Source organism: Heliconius melpomene, chromosome 19 (assembly GCF_056956725.1).
Source record: "Heliconius melpomene rosina isolate 202511_hmr_F chromosome 19, ASM5695672v1, whole genome shotgun sequence".
Taxonomy (NCBI): domain Eukaryota; kingdom Metazoa; phylum Arthropoda; class Insecta; order Lepidoptera; family Nymphalidae; genus Heliconius; species Heliconius melpomene.
Genome location: NC_140407.1, coordinates 11,297,318 through 11,313,863, shown reverse-complemented (window position 1 = coordinate 11,313,863; position 16,546 = coordinate 11,297,318). Strand labels below are relative to the sequence as shown.

Below are 16,546 nucleotides of genomic sequence, written 5' to 3'. Positions count from 1 at the left end.
AGGTTTCCCAAGGGGCAGGTCGGAAAGGGGACGCGGTAGTTACCTTCATAAATCTTTCCTCCGGTTCCCCGCAACTAACAAGCCAACGGGAGCTACCGCTGCCTTCTATCGAGCCCTATGCCTCTAAGAAATTATCGAAATTAAGGGGATTCAGGATTCATGGGAAGGGATTCATTTCGTCGCTCTAGAAAAAAAAATCTAATGTTTCTAGATTGTTGTGTAATTTCCATTTGACAGATATTAACGAATTCTTTCCGAGTGGTGATCCATCAAAGTTGGCGAAGTTTTTGCATTAAGCCTCGATATTTAAAAATACAGTCACTGTATCGTGTGAGTTTTTTTATATATAAATTAAATTACTTGACAATATTGTAAGAAGCCAGCTGTGGCTTGGGGGCTCAAAGTGTAACTGTAAATGCGACTGGTTGTAGGTTCGATCCCCACTCGAGGAAAAGAAATATTTATTTTAATTTATATTATCATTTCTTCGCTCTGGTGTCGAGGCAAAAGCGCGGCGTTGAGTTCCACAACTCGACTCGCAATGCCTCTAGAATTCGGCGGAAAGTGGAGAACGGAGTGTCTTAACACTATGCCTTGACAGCCTGCAGCGGCAGGCAGTCTGTCAGCAGACAGACTGCCTGCCATGTTTAATTTGATTTGATATTGACAATATTGTTTGTTTTTATTACGAAGGAGTATCTAAGCCTACTTTATATTCCATTAAAATATTATCAACACGTATGACAACAAAATGTATTGCGGCAGAATTAATTTACGTCAATGGAGATGATACTTCGATATATTTTGATACATAATAATCTAATTTATTCGCTGATGTTTTTAGGATTTATTTATTTTTTATTAACAAAATGTTTATTTTAATTTATTAAATTAATAAAAATTAAATATGTGTACATACGCGCTAAAAACATAACTCTCTTTTTGAGCTTCGCTACATTAGCCTAACAACAATTTTTGGATGGTAGAAAAATAATTCAAATATTATCTTATTTGTGAAGATAATTGTTAATGTATTAGTTAAACAACATTTAATTTAACGTATCTCGTGGACGGATGGTAATGTCGTTCCCATGCAAGCGACACGCGAACTAAATCTATTATAATCAGTTTACACAAACGAATAGGGTAATTATTCAGAACGCTTTCTTTGTATAAAAGCAATTTGTAGCTTAAAGACATTTTTATTACCTTTTTGATGAAAGTCGAAACAGTAGATACGCGGTTATTGAGGTTAGCCGGCTTCCTTGGAAAACTGATCGAGATATTATTCATTCACTTGAAACTCGATGTTCGCAGCTATTGCTTTAAAATAGAGTAGACATTTTTGAAATATAATACTGTTTCCAATTCTATTGTTATAGAGTAAGTTCTGTTCAACTATTTATTTATTTTATAAAGTTAGATTTACTAGGTTTATGATAATGTTATGCGATATCAATGTACATTGTACACATATGCTGTTATTCGTCTCTTTTTTTATAATTGTAACATGTATCTTTGTCGTTTTTATTTAAAAATAAAATATATAAAATATATCTATCTCATGAAATTCTTTATTTTTTAGTCAACTCAGAGATTTATTTTACGAAATTTACTATATTCCTATATCTAGTACTCGTTCTTTTAAAATTGTATATATATTCACATAAGCCTCATGTTTTCTCCAATATAAAGTAAACAATAACGAGAACCTGGAGATGATACATTTCTGTTTCCGTTGTTGATTTCAATTTATTTATTCAATAATCATATTATTGAGATATTCTTCAAATAAAATATCACGCTTGCGTATAATAACAATGAATTACGTTCTCAGTAAAAAATACGGTGTAACTTAGGATAAAAAAAATTGTAGCATATTAATAACAGTAACAACGTAATCGTATATAAAAAAACATGATACTTAAATATTAAATAATTCTTTTTTTTTTGTTTCAGTACCGATGGAGAAGTATATGCGCGCTTAGCACCGGTGGCTTTGTGTTGCTGTGCTGGAGACTACGGCTGGCGGGTGCACCCTCTCCTTTTGCTTCCGCTGACAATCCTACTTCCAGAGATCCTTCGCTACTAACAAGATTTTATACCTTTACCTACCTCCCAGTTTTTAATTTTTACCTTCTAATCTATCCTTTCCAACTAAGCTTTGATTGGTCAATGGATTCGATTCCTAGAATAACGACAATATTCGATATAAGAAATGTATACTCATTAGTGTTCTACGCTGTTATATCGAAAGTAACATGGAAAGCTCTAACATATGAGCTACTAAAGCAACAAGAAAAGAGAGAGAAATACTATAAGAAAAATAACAAAATTAAACACAAATGGAATTATAATTGCAAACATAACAACAGAAGACAGGACAGTGAAAGAAAGAGTATAATATCTCACAAAGAGAACGCGTCGTCTAAAAGAGCCATGTGTCCTTGCAACGGTTGTAAGCACACGCTAACCGACGAACATACGAGCATGTGTCGAGCTATCAACAATAATAACACCATGATGCAGCATTCCACATGCGTTTGCCCGGTGACCCAGGGGAAAGTAAAAGCACAAAATATCCAAAAGTACGTGTACAGAAGTCCTCAGGTCGCGATGCTATTATTCACGGCATTTATGGTCCTGCCGTTCGTGCCGGCCAGTAATATTCTCTTTTACGTCGGTTTCGTGGTTGCTGAGCGTGTGCTGTATTTACCCAGCGTCGGTTTTTGCTTCTTGCTGGGCCTGGGGGCGGGCTCGCTGACGAGGAATTGGCGCCGCTGTGAAATGCGCAGTCGTATATTCATGCTGGTTCTATTGACTAGTTTATTGGCTATGAGCGCGGCAACTTTGCGAAGAAATTTAGATTGGCGTGATGAAGAAAGCCTATTCAAAAGTGCATTACACGTCAATCCGCCTAAAGGTAGGTCAAACGTTTTTGATTATAGTAAGCTTAGTTTTACAGTTTTATTACATCGATGTATTGGTTAATTGTGTTTATTGATATTATGCAACACTGAATAATTTAAATTAATAACAGACTTTGCGTAAATATTTGATTTGAAATGTTATCGGATATCGTATATTTGTCATGTCATTATTTTATGTTATTTGCTGATTGTTTTATTGATAACATTAACTAATATTTATATTATGTCAGTATTTCCCAAATTAAACTTAAAGAATTACAACAAATTTTCTACAGATATTAAATTCATAATATCAATTAATGTTTAGACACTCCGTTCACTGCCGTTTCCCCCTTTACGTCAAATTCTAAAATCAATAGCGTGTTAAGTGATGGAACTCAACACCGAGCTTTGCCTAGTTACCAAGAAAATGAAAATATTACATATTTCTATCTCCCGAGTGCAAATCGAATCCACAACCGCCACGTTTACAGTCGCAAGTTTGTGACCCTGTGCCACGACGGGCTTGTGTTTTTAACTAAAAACAATTTATGAGTGGGTAAATATAACCTCTATATATTTATTTCAAAATATACTCGTATATATTCTGAATTAATCCACAATTTGGACAGCAAATGACAAATATTATCACGAATATTTACCGTCAGCGTCAATGTGTAAATACAAGTTGACGCTGACGTAAGTAACATATTTGTAAAACTTAAAAATTAAATACAACATTTTATTTAAATATTTTTTAGGGTTTAATTAATAACAAGTAAATACTCGTTTTTCTTACACATTTATTATCAGAGACTTAGTAACCTATATATATAAATATTACAAAATATATTAAGAAGCATCAAGCCCCGAATGAAATAAATGAAAATAAATCTGAATAGGAATTGAATCCACAACCACAGCGCGTAGAGTCGGGCACTGCCTTACTACGCTACGATGGCTTCAAATTTATTTCATTATACAATCTACAAGCTATCATAATTGTTGTAATATTTAATGTTAACAAGTCAATGTTATACATAAACATAATTAAAAATAAATATGCTATTCTAACAATTCCAGATAACTTGTCAAGTTCACTTCGAGAAGTTTATGCTATATTTCAAAGTTCGGTGTAGCGGAAACCATTCTGTACCTCACTCAGAAGTTCAGTGTATTCTCTCGTCATTCGAAACTAAGATACAATTAATTTATTTAAGAGACAGCTACAAAGCTCCTGTCCACGGAGTGTTAGTTCTTCAAAGTTATAAAAGAGGCTGTCACAGGCCACCTACTGAGTATTACTTGAGAGGTAATATATTCACTGCCTTTTCCGTAGTCAGACTCTTGACCTTTCTAGGACGCCATTAAACATGCAAGCGCTGCCCCAGGGGAACACCCGGCCTTGTGTTCGCATCTAAACTTTCACCCAAGGAGAAGTTTGGCCCGATGGTTCTCATTTGAACTCATTCCATTCATAAAATGTTGCCCCATAGCCCTCGTATTGAATTACCTTTATATTGAAATCGTTTCATATGAAAATTGAATAGGAATGAGTTTGTCGAGCTGAATATTCGTTTTTGATTAGCCCTTAGAATTTCTTTTACTTTGTTTTATTTTATAACAGTGGCAAAATGTAGTTATATTTTCTAAATTTTTAAATTGAAAATATTTTTTTGTCTTTGATGTAGGTACAATGTTCAATGACGTTACATTATCATTTGTTATATTACTACTTTGTACAAAGAAAAATACTTTTATTCAAAAAATCAAGTCAGCTTCACGCTGTATCCCGCTGACAGCAGGGTAGGCAGAGGGAACTTAGTGTTAAGACACTCCGTTCCCCACTTTTCGCCGAATTCTGGAAGCATTGTGTGTTGAGTGACGGAACTCAACACCGCCCTTTGCCTCGACACCAGAGTGAAGAAATGGAAGTATAAATTTAAATAAATATTTCATTTCCTCGAGCTTCCCAGCCCGAACTCATAACCAATCGGTTTCAGTCAAATTTTGTTCCCCTGCACCACGACTGGCCTCAAAAGCTTTATTAATATAATTTTTTTTGTTTGTTTGCATGTTTAAAGAAGCAGTTTAACTAAAGATATACATTTTTTAAATACATACATATTGCAAGATATATATAATTAGAAAGGATTCAATTCTACTTTTAAAAATAATAATCAATACGAAATATAAGAAATATAAAAGAGGCGAAATCCAAATAAGAAAGATAACAAAATCTACTCTCTTAGACAGAAAAACAATATTTCAAATAAATTATGACACTTTATCCGAAGGGTGTTCGATGTAAAACTATCTAACTTGGTTTTTTGGGTTGAAAAACTTTTTCTTTGAACTGATTGTACTCTTCTTAGTTTAATATCAATTGAGTGAACAGACTTCGGCAAGAACTTTGGGAAATTAGTTTTATATTTTACTTTATCTAAAAAACTACTGAATTCAGTACTAATTCAACATTGATAAATTAACTTTTGCTTATTATAAATATATGTCATTTATAATAAGTCATGATTAAATTAAAGCAATTGCTTGAAATTTACACTTAAGTGATTGCCATTACGCTGAAGCTTTGTTTTTCTTGGCGAAATTCCATTATTTTATTCTCTTACCAGCGCTGGCGACCTGTTAAAACCTCACTGAAGTAACAACGCTCTTAAAGATTTTCTTTTCTAACAAAATTTTTATTCTTTAACTGGCATTCAAATTGCTCTTTGGTGCATATAGTTATTTATATAATTTGAATTCTTTATCCATTAATAATATTTATTTTTATATATTTATTTAGAATTCTTATTCTTCGTTTATTTTAAATAATAAATTTGATGTCTAGAAACAAAAAAAAAATCATCAACTTTTCATAGTATAATATGACTTGTATGTAAATATTCCGAATAAAACTAAACTAATAAAACAATATATTTGACTATAAAATCGATAGATCAGAAATGGTATCTATATACAAATTTAAAGTGAACGTTTAGAATTTCCTCATAAGCTAGAACAAAGTATGTTTATTGTAAAAACAGTACCTGCATTTATTAGATTTTCCATATGCGGGATGGTAAGTGAGTCACCCGCTTTCAATTCCGTTCAAGAAAACTAAAGTAAATACGACATATTTACTTCAGGTTGATTCTCAATAGAGCAAAACTTAGTATATATTTATAAACATAAATAGCAATTGATTGCTTATAGAAAAACGTTTTATAATTGCTATTACATAAAAAGCAATTCGCTTCAGTTTGTTACCTGCGTACTAGGGTAGGTAGAGAATACTTAGTGTTGATACATTCTGTTTTCTGTTTTCTGCCGAATCCAATACTGTGTGATGAGGCGGCGAAATTCCATGCCGCTCTTGTCTTACAGAGCGAGAAAATGAAATGTATAACCCGAGTGGGAAATAAACCCATAAACGTCGTGTTTTTAGTCACACTACTGTCCCATTGCGCCCATTGGTCTCATGTTTTATAAAATATTTTAACAGAAAATACAACTTATAGAAGTTAAAAAATTTATTATTGGTTTTTTCTATGATTTACCCAAAATATATATTTTTTGAAGTTTACCCTTTATAGTGAAAATTCTTAATTCATTAGCCAAATTTCATAATTGTAGGTCTACGGTAAAGTAATTTAATAAGTACTTCCAATACCTGAGTCTACTAGTATCAGCATTTCCAATACCTAAGATCTTCTCCAATTTTTTATTCTTTATTTATCCCATCTACTCTAACCAATTTTAATTGACACATTTTTATATTTCTTCCACTAACAACACATGCTAATAATTTTAATGAAAATTTAATGAGAAATAAACGTTTTGAAAATTATAAAAGAAACTAAAACTTAAATTTAGTTTTTTTCAATGCAATTCTGTGAGACCTGAATAATTCTTTTACCATCCTTTAAAGTCTGGCCCAATCCAATTTGTCTCGTCGTATATCCGAAACAAGGCAATCACTGGCGGCTCTATTACGAAACACTAAAACAGAACTGGCGATCTAATCAGCTAAGCTACAAGCTTTATCGAATACACCTTTTGCAGTGATAACCGATCTATTGAACAAGTAACTCGTAGATTAGTGCCGCACCGAACACGGATTTGTAATTGAAATCCTGAGTTTGAATTCATTTGGAACTCTGAGCGGAATTCGCTATAATAAAGTTAATTTCGAAGTGGGGCAAATGGTTAATCATAGTTTATAATGGAGGATATATGAAATATATATTTTTTATGTTATTAAACTTGTCGTGTGGTTTTTGTTCTTTGAATTGAATTTTTATTTTAAAATAATTTTTAGACTCTTTTTTTCTCTATTTTTAATCTGACGAAGAAGTGTCTTAAGTATGTTATTACTTTAGCTGTCCAGGTGAACTCATAGCTCGGCAGCGGGTTTTAAGGATAGTTAAAAACATAAGCTTATACATTAGTATTTTCGTCTGTAAAATCGATAAAAAACACTGTAAGTACGTATTACAGATTGAATGAACTTGTAAATATTTGTTCTTGACGATGATAATTCAGCTTAGTGGATTTGCAAGACAAGGCTTAAGTTATAAATTTATCGTAATGCTACAAAAAACCTAACCTGTTTGTTTTTATATATGTAGGGTCGTCTAATTTTGAACAATACTAGTAATGAGGGACCAATTTACATATTATTTTGAAGTAATGTTGTTTACATTATTTGATTATTGCAAAACTCGTTGAGTTCACTCACTCACGTTGTTCTCGCCCGATACTATTGTTCCGATTAGGCGATATTCATACTTTTATCCGCATAGCATGCAGAGATAATTTAGTGTCAAGACACTCCTTTCTCCTGTTACTTACTATATTTAAAACACTCAGTACTTGTAGTGTATAAAGTTGTAGTGAAATAATTCATAAATCCTATTTTGTTATCGTTTTGCAAGAGACCGCTTCCGATGCTTCGTGAAAGCAAACGTTTTATATTTTTAAATCTTCAAAAATAAAGCTGAAATATTTGAATGTTCCTCAAATAAAAAATTGTTTATAGTGAAACGGTTTATACAATTTTAAGCCTATAACTTTATTTTGCCATGTGTGTTTTGCTAAGTTTTTGTACTGATACTTCCATTTTTAATACCCGAAAAAAACGGAGAAAACAGAGAGTTTAACAGGTCGCGTCGTAGCTCCCAAACGGAGGACCCAGTTAGATTAAGATTTTTTTGAGAGTATTTTTAGTCACGATTCAAAGAAATTGTTTAGTCGTTTGAAGATTAATAGCTTTTTTTCTAGTTATTTATATAATTTTTAAATTTTTTTTAATTATCAATTATGTAATGGACTATTTAATATTCTTTTCATTTCTTAACCTCAGGAGATTCTCCTAGGAGTATGTAATGAGTTTGACGTGTATGTGTATGGTATATACTTGTGTGGGTGTATGTACATATGTGTTTGTATTCCCATTTGTGGCATCGTAGCTCCCACTTGGGAGATGAATTGATTTCGATTTAGTTTGTTTTTATGTGAAAGTTTACTTACTTAATAGAATTTATGAAGAATATATGTTGTTTAGCTGTTTGAAGATAATCAACTCTTTTCTAGTTTGTATACTTTTTAGAGCTTCTTGTTTCAAGAATTTTCCTTTATTAAGCTTTTATCTCGAATTCACGTCAAGTCGTTAGCAGAAAATCTTTTTACTTACATAAATTGACGTTTTGTCAAGCAGGAAATAATTTACCGGCAAAATACCTTAACATTGTTATAGGATATTTTTAGGGTTCCGTTTATTAATATGAAGCTTTTCTTCTTAAAATTCACCGGGTAATCAACCTGTAGAATACTTTCCGCGGATTTATTAAATTTGGTATATAGTGAGAACTTACAATACAAATAAAGGAAAAAATCTAAAAGGTCAAAAATTATTGGTTTTGCACAGAAAAACAAAAATTACAAACTTACGACTATAGACTTAAGTTTGTCAACTTTACTCACCGCGTGATTCAACAATCTGAAAATTGGAACTTTATATAATAAAAAAAATGTTATAAAAAAAAAAAAATATTTCATGCAATATGAGCACATGTGTTGCACTTTTATAAGTTGTTCTTGGGATGGATTTTATTACCGTTATATTAATTATATTACTAGAAATTAATGATTAACAGAAATAAAAAAGTATCTATTTATATTTAACCAGTATACATACCGTTCATTAGTTAGTCGATCAAATGCTATGCCGATTAAGGCAAATCCAACGTTTGCCAATAAAGCGACTCTCTCCATGTCACATATTGAAACATAAAGACCATTGACATCCTCACGCTAGATTAAACATACAGCCATTTCTATTTAATACGATTAACGTATTTAGGTGTACCATTTTCAAAAGTGATTTAAATTTTATTAAAAACAGGTTATAATAAGATCAAAGAAAGAGAAACATCGTCTACACGTCTTCAATGTCAAGAATGGGCATATATCGATGTTAGCCATATGTGAGCATACAGCGAATAAACAGAAATAAATTCCTAAAATTATTCGCGAGGCTATTGAAATACAAAAATATCGTAATTTCAATAGATAAGGTTTTTTCTTTTATTATTTTCTACCACCTGAGACCCACTTAAACTTTAAACCCTCAAACCCACCTCACCAGAGAACAAGATACAGTCAGCTCATTCTGCAACAATCCAGGGCAGTTAAGAAATTGTTGGTAGTAGTAGTGGGTAGTTTGATACAATAATTATGTCAACTGACAGTACTATTAATAACCCATTTTCAATGTTTTAATTAAATATTTTTTTAGTTTAAAGGTGAAGGCAGTATTTTAACTGGACCTCTTTTTGACATGCATTCTTCTATTGGGTAATATGATCTTATTTCTTATTATCTTAATCCTGACATTGGCGAAGTATAAAAAAGAATTGGAAAGTGCGTAAAATCCACGCTAACGGAACTATGGGTGGCAAACAATATACTATAAATATAAAGGCAGCGTAGGTACTAACATACATAGATGCCTCGTATAAAAGGTTTTTATTACTACAAGCTTTTATTTAACTTGCCGTGTTAGTTGGTGCATGTGATATCTGGTGAGCTCAATTTGACACACATCCGAATTCTGATGTCAATGAAACTACGTATTAAATAAATTAAATTAAATTAATTTATACGTAGTTTCATTGATTATACGTAGTTTCATTGTTTATAATCAATATTGTTGTAAATCACATCTAACGGCCGCCACAACTTATATAAATAGCGGATTACAATTATTTCACAATTCTTCTTATATGGGTATTAAATGAAGGTTTTTCTAAGATTACCTGCGAGAAAAGACCGCATATAAAAGCTTGTTACAAATATAAGTGTACTTTTTCATACTGGATTTGGACCTGCAACTTCAAAATTTCAATTATATAGTATGTACAAAGTCAAAGTGCTGTTTTGCAATATGCAGTATATATAATTAATTAATTTTAATTATAACAAGTTTGTTGACTCGATTCACGTAATTACAAACACCGTCAGTTTAACTTTAGCTTCAAGCTTGGTAACTGCTCGTTGTATTATGAATTTTCATTAGATTTCACGCTAACAGCCAATTGCCATCTGTTTCCCTTACAGGGTATTACTAAATATGTCTACAAAACATTTTAGTGTATGAAATAATTAAAAAAGTTATTTTATGTTTTTTTAAGCAAAATGTATAATAATTTCGTAAAAGTGAAGCTTGAACGCGAAGCTTCAAAGCTCTCTTTGTTCATGATATTTCATTCATTTTCATACACACTGTACTAGTTATTATCAGCCAAAATTGTGCTTGGTGCTAAAAGAAAGATCTCTATCGCAAATAAGTATAACAAGGTTGTGATTGTAACGCGACGGTTGTGGGTTCGATCCCCACTCAAGAAAATAAATAAATTATTTAAATTTATATTTCCATTTCTTCGCTTTGGTGTGGAGGCAAAACGCGGCGTTGAGTTCCGCCCCTCAACACGCAATACGTCCAGAATTCGGCGGAAAGTAGGGAACGGAGTGCCCGAACACTAGGCGTGAAGTTTAAATTACTTTGCTTTTGGTTTTCTTTGGTTTGGTTTTCTAAGAATTCGTCTGTTAATATTTTTAACAATAATATTTTTTTGTAGCATACGGGAACCTGGGCAGCGTATTAATAACGCAGGGACGACTCACTGAAGCGGAAGTAGCATTCGAAAAGGCGCTCAAACACCGCCCCAATATGGCAGACGTTCACTACAATCTGTAAGTACATTATAATAAATAACATAACATTTATTACGTGAAAATACGAGAAAGCCGACGTGTGCTTTTCGCGTGTATTTATATTCATCGCATAAATTTCGATTTCACGCTACGTATCCGCGAGTTATGGGCATAGCGGGTTATGAAAATTGGCGGAAAACACGTCCCATTACCAAAACAATAAAAATTATGTGATGCCTACGTACCTTTTTTCATGTAATCAACGAGTGTAACGCGATGGTTGTGGGTTTGATTCCCACTCGGGAAAATTAATTATTATTTATTAATATTTTCATTTTTTTGCTTCAAAGCGCGTTGTAAATTCCGCCTCTAACCACGCAATGCGTCAAAATTTTGGTGGGGAACGGAGTGTGTTAACACTAGGTTAACTTTTTCTACCCTGTTATATACGGGATACAGAGCTAAACATAATTTAAAACCGAAAGTGTAGTTTTAATATAGGATTGTTACTTAATTTGATAAATTTAGAGGGTCCATACAAATTATATTGTAATTAATATTGTTACTTTACACTTAAATTAAATAATAACATATATTATCTACGACAACATTTAAACAATATGCTGATATAATGTTTTAAATAATATATTCGTGGCAATAGGTACTTATTATATGATATTTTTTGTTAATCAACAAGAAATTTAGTGCATTTAACTTTTTAAATTATAATACATTTAAACTTTACAGTATAAGCAAATATTGGAAATTTTAATAGCATTATTAATTAAAATCCCAATTATGATATCAGCGTAACAAGAATGTCGTTCATGTAACTCGCGTTTGATTAAATATTTATAATGTTACCGGCAATCTGTATAATTCGGTATTCTATACAATATCTCGACAATGTTTAGAATAACAAAAACGTATAGGTTATGTATGAAATATTATTTATTCTTTACTATACTTATATAGCACAAACTTAACGGATTTTCAATAAAAGTTAGGGTAGGTTTATTTTTAAATTTTAAAATTTCTAACCTATATTGCACTTAAAATCCGCTAAATCTGTACCGCGTATATAGGAATACCAAGATCTAGCTATTTTACACAAAGCCGGTAAAACAGCAGGTATTTTATATAATCCCTAAGATTTTGATTCCTTACCTAGATAAAAGATAAAGTACGTAATAAACAATAATATTCATATTCTTTTAATACATTGCCTAGACGTCCCAGGTATTTTGTAGATTGCCGAGGTATTATCCATACCTATATTATAAATTCGAAAGTAACTCTGTCTGTCTGTCTGTCTGTCTGTCTGTGACTTTGATGATTTTGTAAATTTTTATAGATTTTCGAATTACTATTATTTTTTATGTAATTATTTGCTGCTTATAATTAATTTATCTCAGTTCGGTTATCTATACCGATGTTATACACTTAAAATATCGTAATTTTAATCATTTGAGATTTTATTTAATATTGTTCGCAAAAATTAATAATTATTTAATATAGAAAAATGTTTAGTACGCGCGCACAGCAAACTTTAGGTTTTTTTTCTAATATTAAGAATTTCCTTTAGTTACTTTTACTTCTTTGGTTTGTTCATTTCGGTTACTCAGATATTTTTTCTAATAATAAATCACCACTTATTATTATTTTTTAACTTATTTTAATGATTTAGGCTTATATTTTCGCGGGCGTAGCCACGTACGGGCCCACTAGTTATTTAATATAGAAAAATGTTTAGTACGCGCGCACAGCAAACTTTAGGTTTTTTTTTCTAATATTAAGAATTTCCTTTAGTTACTTTTACTTCTTTTGTTTGTTCATTTCGGTTACTCAGATATTTTTTCTAATAATAAATCTCCACTAATTATTATTTTTTAACTTATTTTAATTATTTAGGCTTATATTTTCGCGGGCGTAGCCGCGTCCGGGCCCACTAGTATAGAATACAGATTGCCGGTAACATAGATATATCTCTCACTTCTAAATATTTGATGGTGATTAAGTAGTTAAGCTCATACATAAAATATTTACATTCAAAATTCCGCTTCAAACATCATTTGTGCTGTAATTTCTCATTTGTTTCACGTGAATATTGTAGTGCTGGATATCGTTTATTTTGCCTCTGACTTTAATAGGAGGTTGTTGATTATCCAGAATATGAAATGTACCTAAATAGCTATAATATAATCTATAATTAATATTATAATTAGCGGTGTTGAGTTTCGCCAGTCAACACGCGAATGCCTCTAGAATCCGGCAGAAAGTTTTGGTAAAAATATAAACACTGACAATTATTATCAAATAAAAATTTATTTATATTTTTCCAAATTTTAAATAGATTAAAATAATATTATCGACGTAACTATCAGATGAAAACGTTTTTAAACTTTTAAACCTGCTTTGGGAAAAAGGTTTAAGGCCTATATATATAGCTACACAATCAATAGACAGACAACACCAGCACCAGCTGTCCCATTAATTCACGAGGCTTCGAGTTCTTGAATTAATCGGGTAGTCCTCTGCCACCTAAGCGTTGGGTTTCCGTGCAGTTTCACAAATTAACGTCAAGCCATACGATCACACAATGTAATTACTGGAAACGACAGCGTACGACTAAAGTTTTTCCGCAATAATTTGTGCCCTCCCGCGCTGCCTTTGTACTGCTTCACAGTTATTTCATTAAAAATGCATAAAGTCAAACAAAATTGTTGTTTTTGTTTATTAAATGGAAGTTTAAGCTTCCATTTGCTTTGGTAACATCTTATAATTGTTTGTCATATATTTCTCTACAGAGAATTTAGTATTCAATTTCGTTTATTTACTTAAATTTTTTATAATTGTTTTGAAAAGGTTTGAGACAAAATTTTGAGACTGTGATCTCAACGGTTATGGGTTCGTTTCCCAATCGGAGGAGAATTTTTTTTTAATATATTCATTTCCTCGCTCTGGTAACGAGTCAAAGCAAGGCGTTTAGATCCGTTACTCAACAGAACAGAAGTGTCTCAATGGGAAACGGAGTGTTTTAATACTAACTTCCCAGGTTCCCTCTGCCTACCTGCTATATAGCAGCAGCTGCTACATAGGTCCACGCCTTATCCCGTTTATCCAAGCGGGATTAAAAAAATAGAAAAGATAATTGTTTGAATTACAGCATTAAAAGGAAAAATAACGAATTTTTCTTTTTGATTTACGTAAATACGCTAAATGGAACGCCGTTTAAGCGCAGTTGAGATGCTACATTTTATAATAAATATTTTGTTTACTGGTGTCATCTGATAAGGGTTGCGTTTTGCTGCTGCTTAGATACTTTTTCTTGACTTTAGAAAATATATAAATGTTCAGCTTCGCTCTGTATCCCGCACACAACAGGGTGGACAGAGGAAACATAGGGTTAAGACAGCCCGTTACCTATTTTCCGTCGAATTTTGCGAGATCGAGCTCGAGGCATTGCATGTTGAGCGGCGGAACTCAACGCTGGGCTTTATGCCTTGGAGCCAAAGATTGTGAAAATATTAATATATAATAATTCATTTCCCCGAGGAATCCAACCTACAACCATCGCGTTACAGTCACACCTTGCCACGACCGCCTCTATGTAAATATTAATACGAACAAAATTCCTGTTTCTAATAAAATTCTTCAATAACAAATGACTAATTTCGTGAATTTTCTATAATGTTTATAATGAGGTAGCAAGTAGCGATGCTCGAGCTAGATGGTATGAGGTATGCAGCTATGCTAGATGTAAATATGCAGTGGCATTATGATGAATAGGGTCAACCGGCTTATCAAGTTGCTAACTCAGCGAATTCATTAACTTTACAGTTAGTTGACTGTGAGTGGTGCTTGTATATGTATCAAATGTGTCGCACTATTTTAGTTTTGGACCTAAAGTAAATATAATTATTATAATCTATATAGATAGCCTTATTGTACATGTTGTTTTTGTTAATTTTGTATATAAATTGTGTAAAATGTTGTTTTTTTTTGTGCAATAATGTATATTGTATTGTATTGTATTGTATAGATCTATATCATAATAAAATTGCAAAGGTACAAGCCCCAAAAGGCTAGTATTTTAAAGATATACCTATAGGATTTCTTAACATAACGTTGACGTTCGACAAATAATTGTTAATAAATTGCTATAAATAACTGTTTTATCGAATTGATTGAAATCTTACTTTTCAATATAATATATTGTTTTTAAAATAATGCTATTATTAGAAAATTAAAGTAATACAGATTAATAAATTAATAATTGTAATTTATTTATCTGTTAACCAATTTATTAATAACAGATGCAAGTAGGAAATGCCGCGAGCGGGTCTCTAGTTTTAATAATATTATTAACTTGATTTAGTATTTCTTTTTTTATTATTAATACATTTTAGTAAACTTTACAATATATACAGCTGAAACAAAATATTTTTTTCATAACATTAAGATAAATAGGATAAAAATGATAAATGGAATAACTATAGTCAAATATTTATAGTATCACGATGTGTCACGCATATAGCGGGATAGGTAAGGAAGAAAATTTTAATAATTTATTATTCTGAGTAAGAATCAAATCCACAACCGTCGTGATTACAGTCAGACGCTCAATACAAAGAGATATATAAACACGTACTTAACATGAAGAAAATCGTTGAATGTGACTTTTATTATCAAATCATATATAATCGCATAGCTTTGTATCACTTTGAATGAAACATTTATAATGTTGTCGGCAGATTACATACAGCCTACAAAGCCATTTTCATGTTTAAATTGACACCGGAATATATTAGTAGAATTTTAATTAACGAACCTTGAGCCTTTCAGGTTGCCTTTTGTTTAAATATGTTTTGGTAATTATGTTTACATATACATACGTTTTTTATTACGAAAAATATTTGGTTAAGAAACGTTAGAAATATTTTTGGAAATATCAAACGCTTTGAAGTTTTATATAACATTTTATAAAGTAGATAGATCAAAAACGATATTTGATATTTATTATCTGTTACAAAGCAGATAACGTATATTAAATATTTATTAAGAGCATGCAGAGGCTTAGAGGCAGGGAAACAAGTGTGTGACTGTAAACGTTACAGGTTGTGGATTCGATTCCTATTCGAGGAAATTCAAATTGAATATTTTTATTTCCTCGCTCCGGTGTCCGCGTGAGTTACTCAATTCATTTGTCATGTGTGTCCCGAAAAATGGGCGGAAAGTGGGTAAGGGAGTATCTTAACACTAGATTGCCTCTGTCTACTATTCTACGTCTACGCAGGAAAATTTGGTAAATGGAGTGATTCAACACTAACTTCTCTCCTCTATTTCACAGCGATTACGGGGGAGATAAAATAAATGTGTTAAGTGAAATCTGAGAGCATAGCGGGTTGTTTGCAGTGTCA

General features: G+C 31.8%; 1 protein-coding gene across 1 annotated transcript in view; it reads left to right on the top strand.

The window, feature by feature from the left end:
• Tmtc2 (Transmembrane O-mannosyltransferase targeting cadherins 2) overlaps positions 1–16,546 on the top strand; it is a 74,590-nt gene that overhangs the window by 40,897 nt on the left and 17,147 nt on the right. The window contains exons 4-5 of the mRNA XM_085202895.1: positions 1,960–2,923; positions 11,051–11,165. Of these exons, the coding sequence (XP_085059021.1) occupies positions 1,960–2,923; positions 11,051–11,165 (1,079 nt within the window). The remainder of the gene's footprint in view (positions 1–1,959; positions 2,924–11,050; positions 11,166–16,546) is intronic.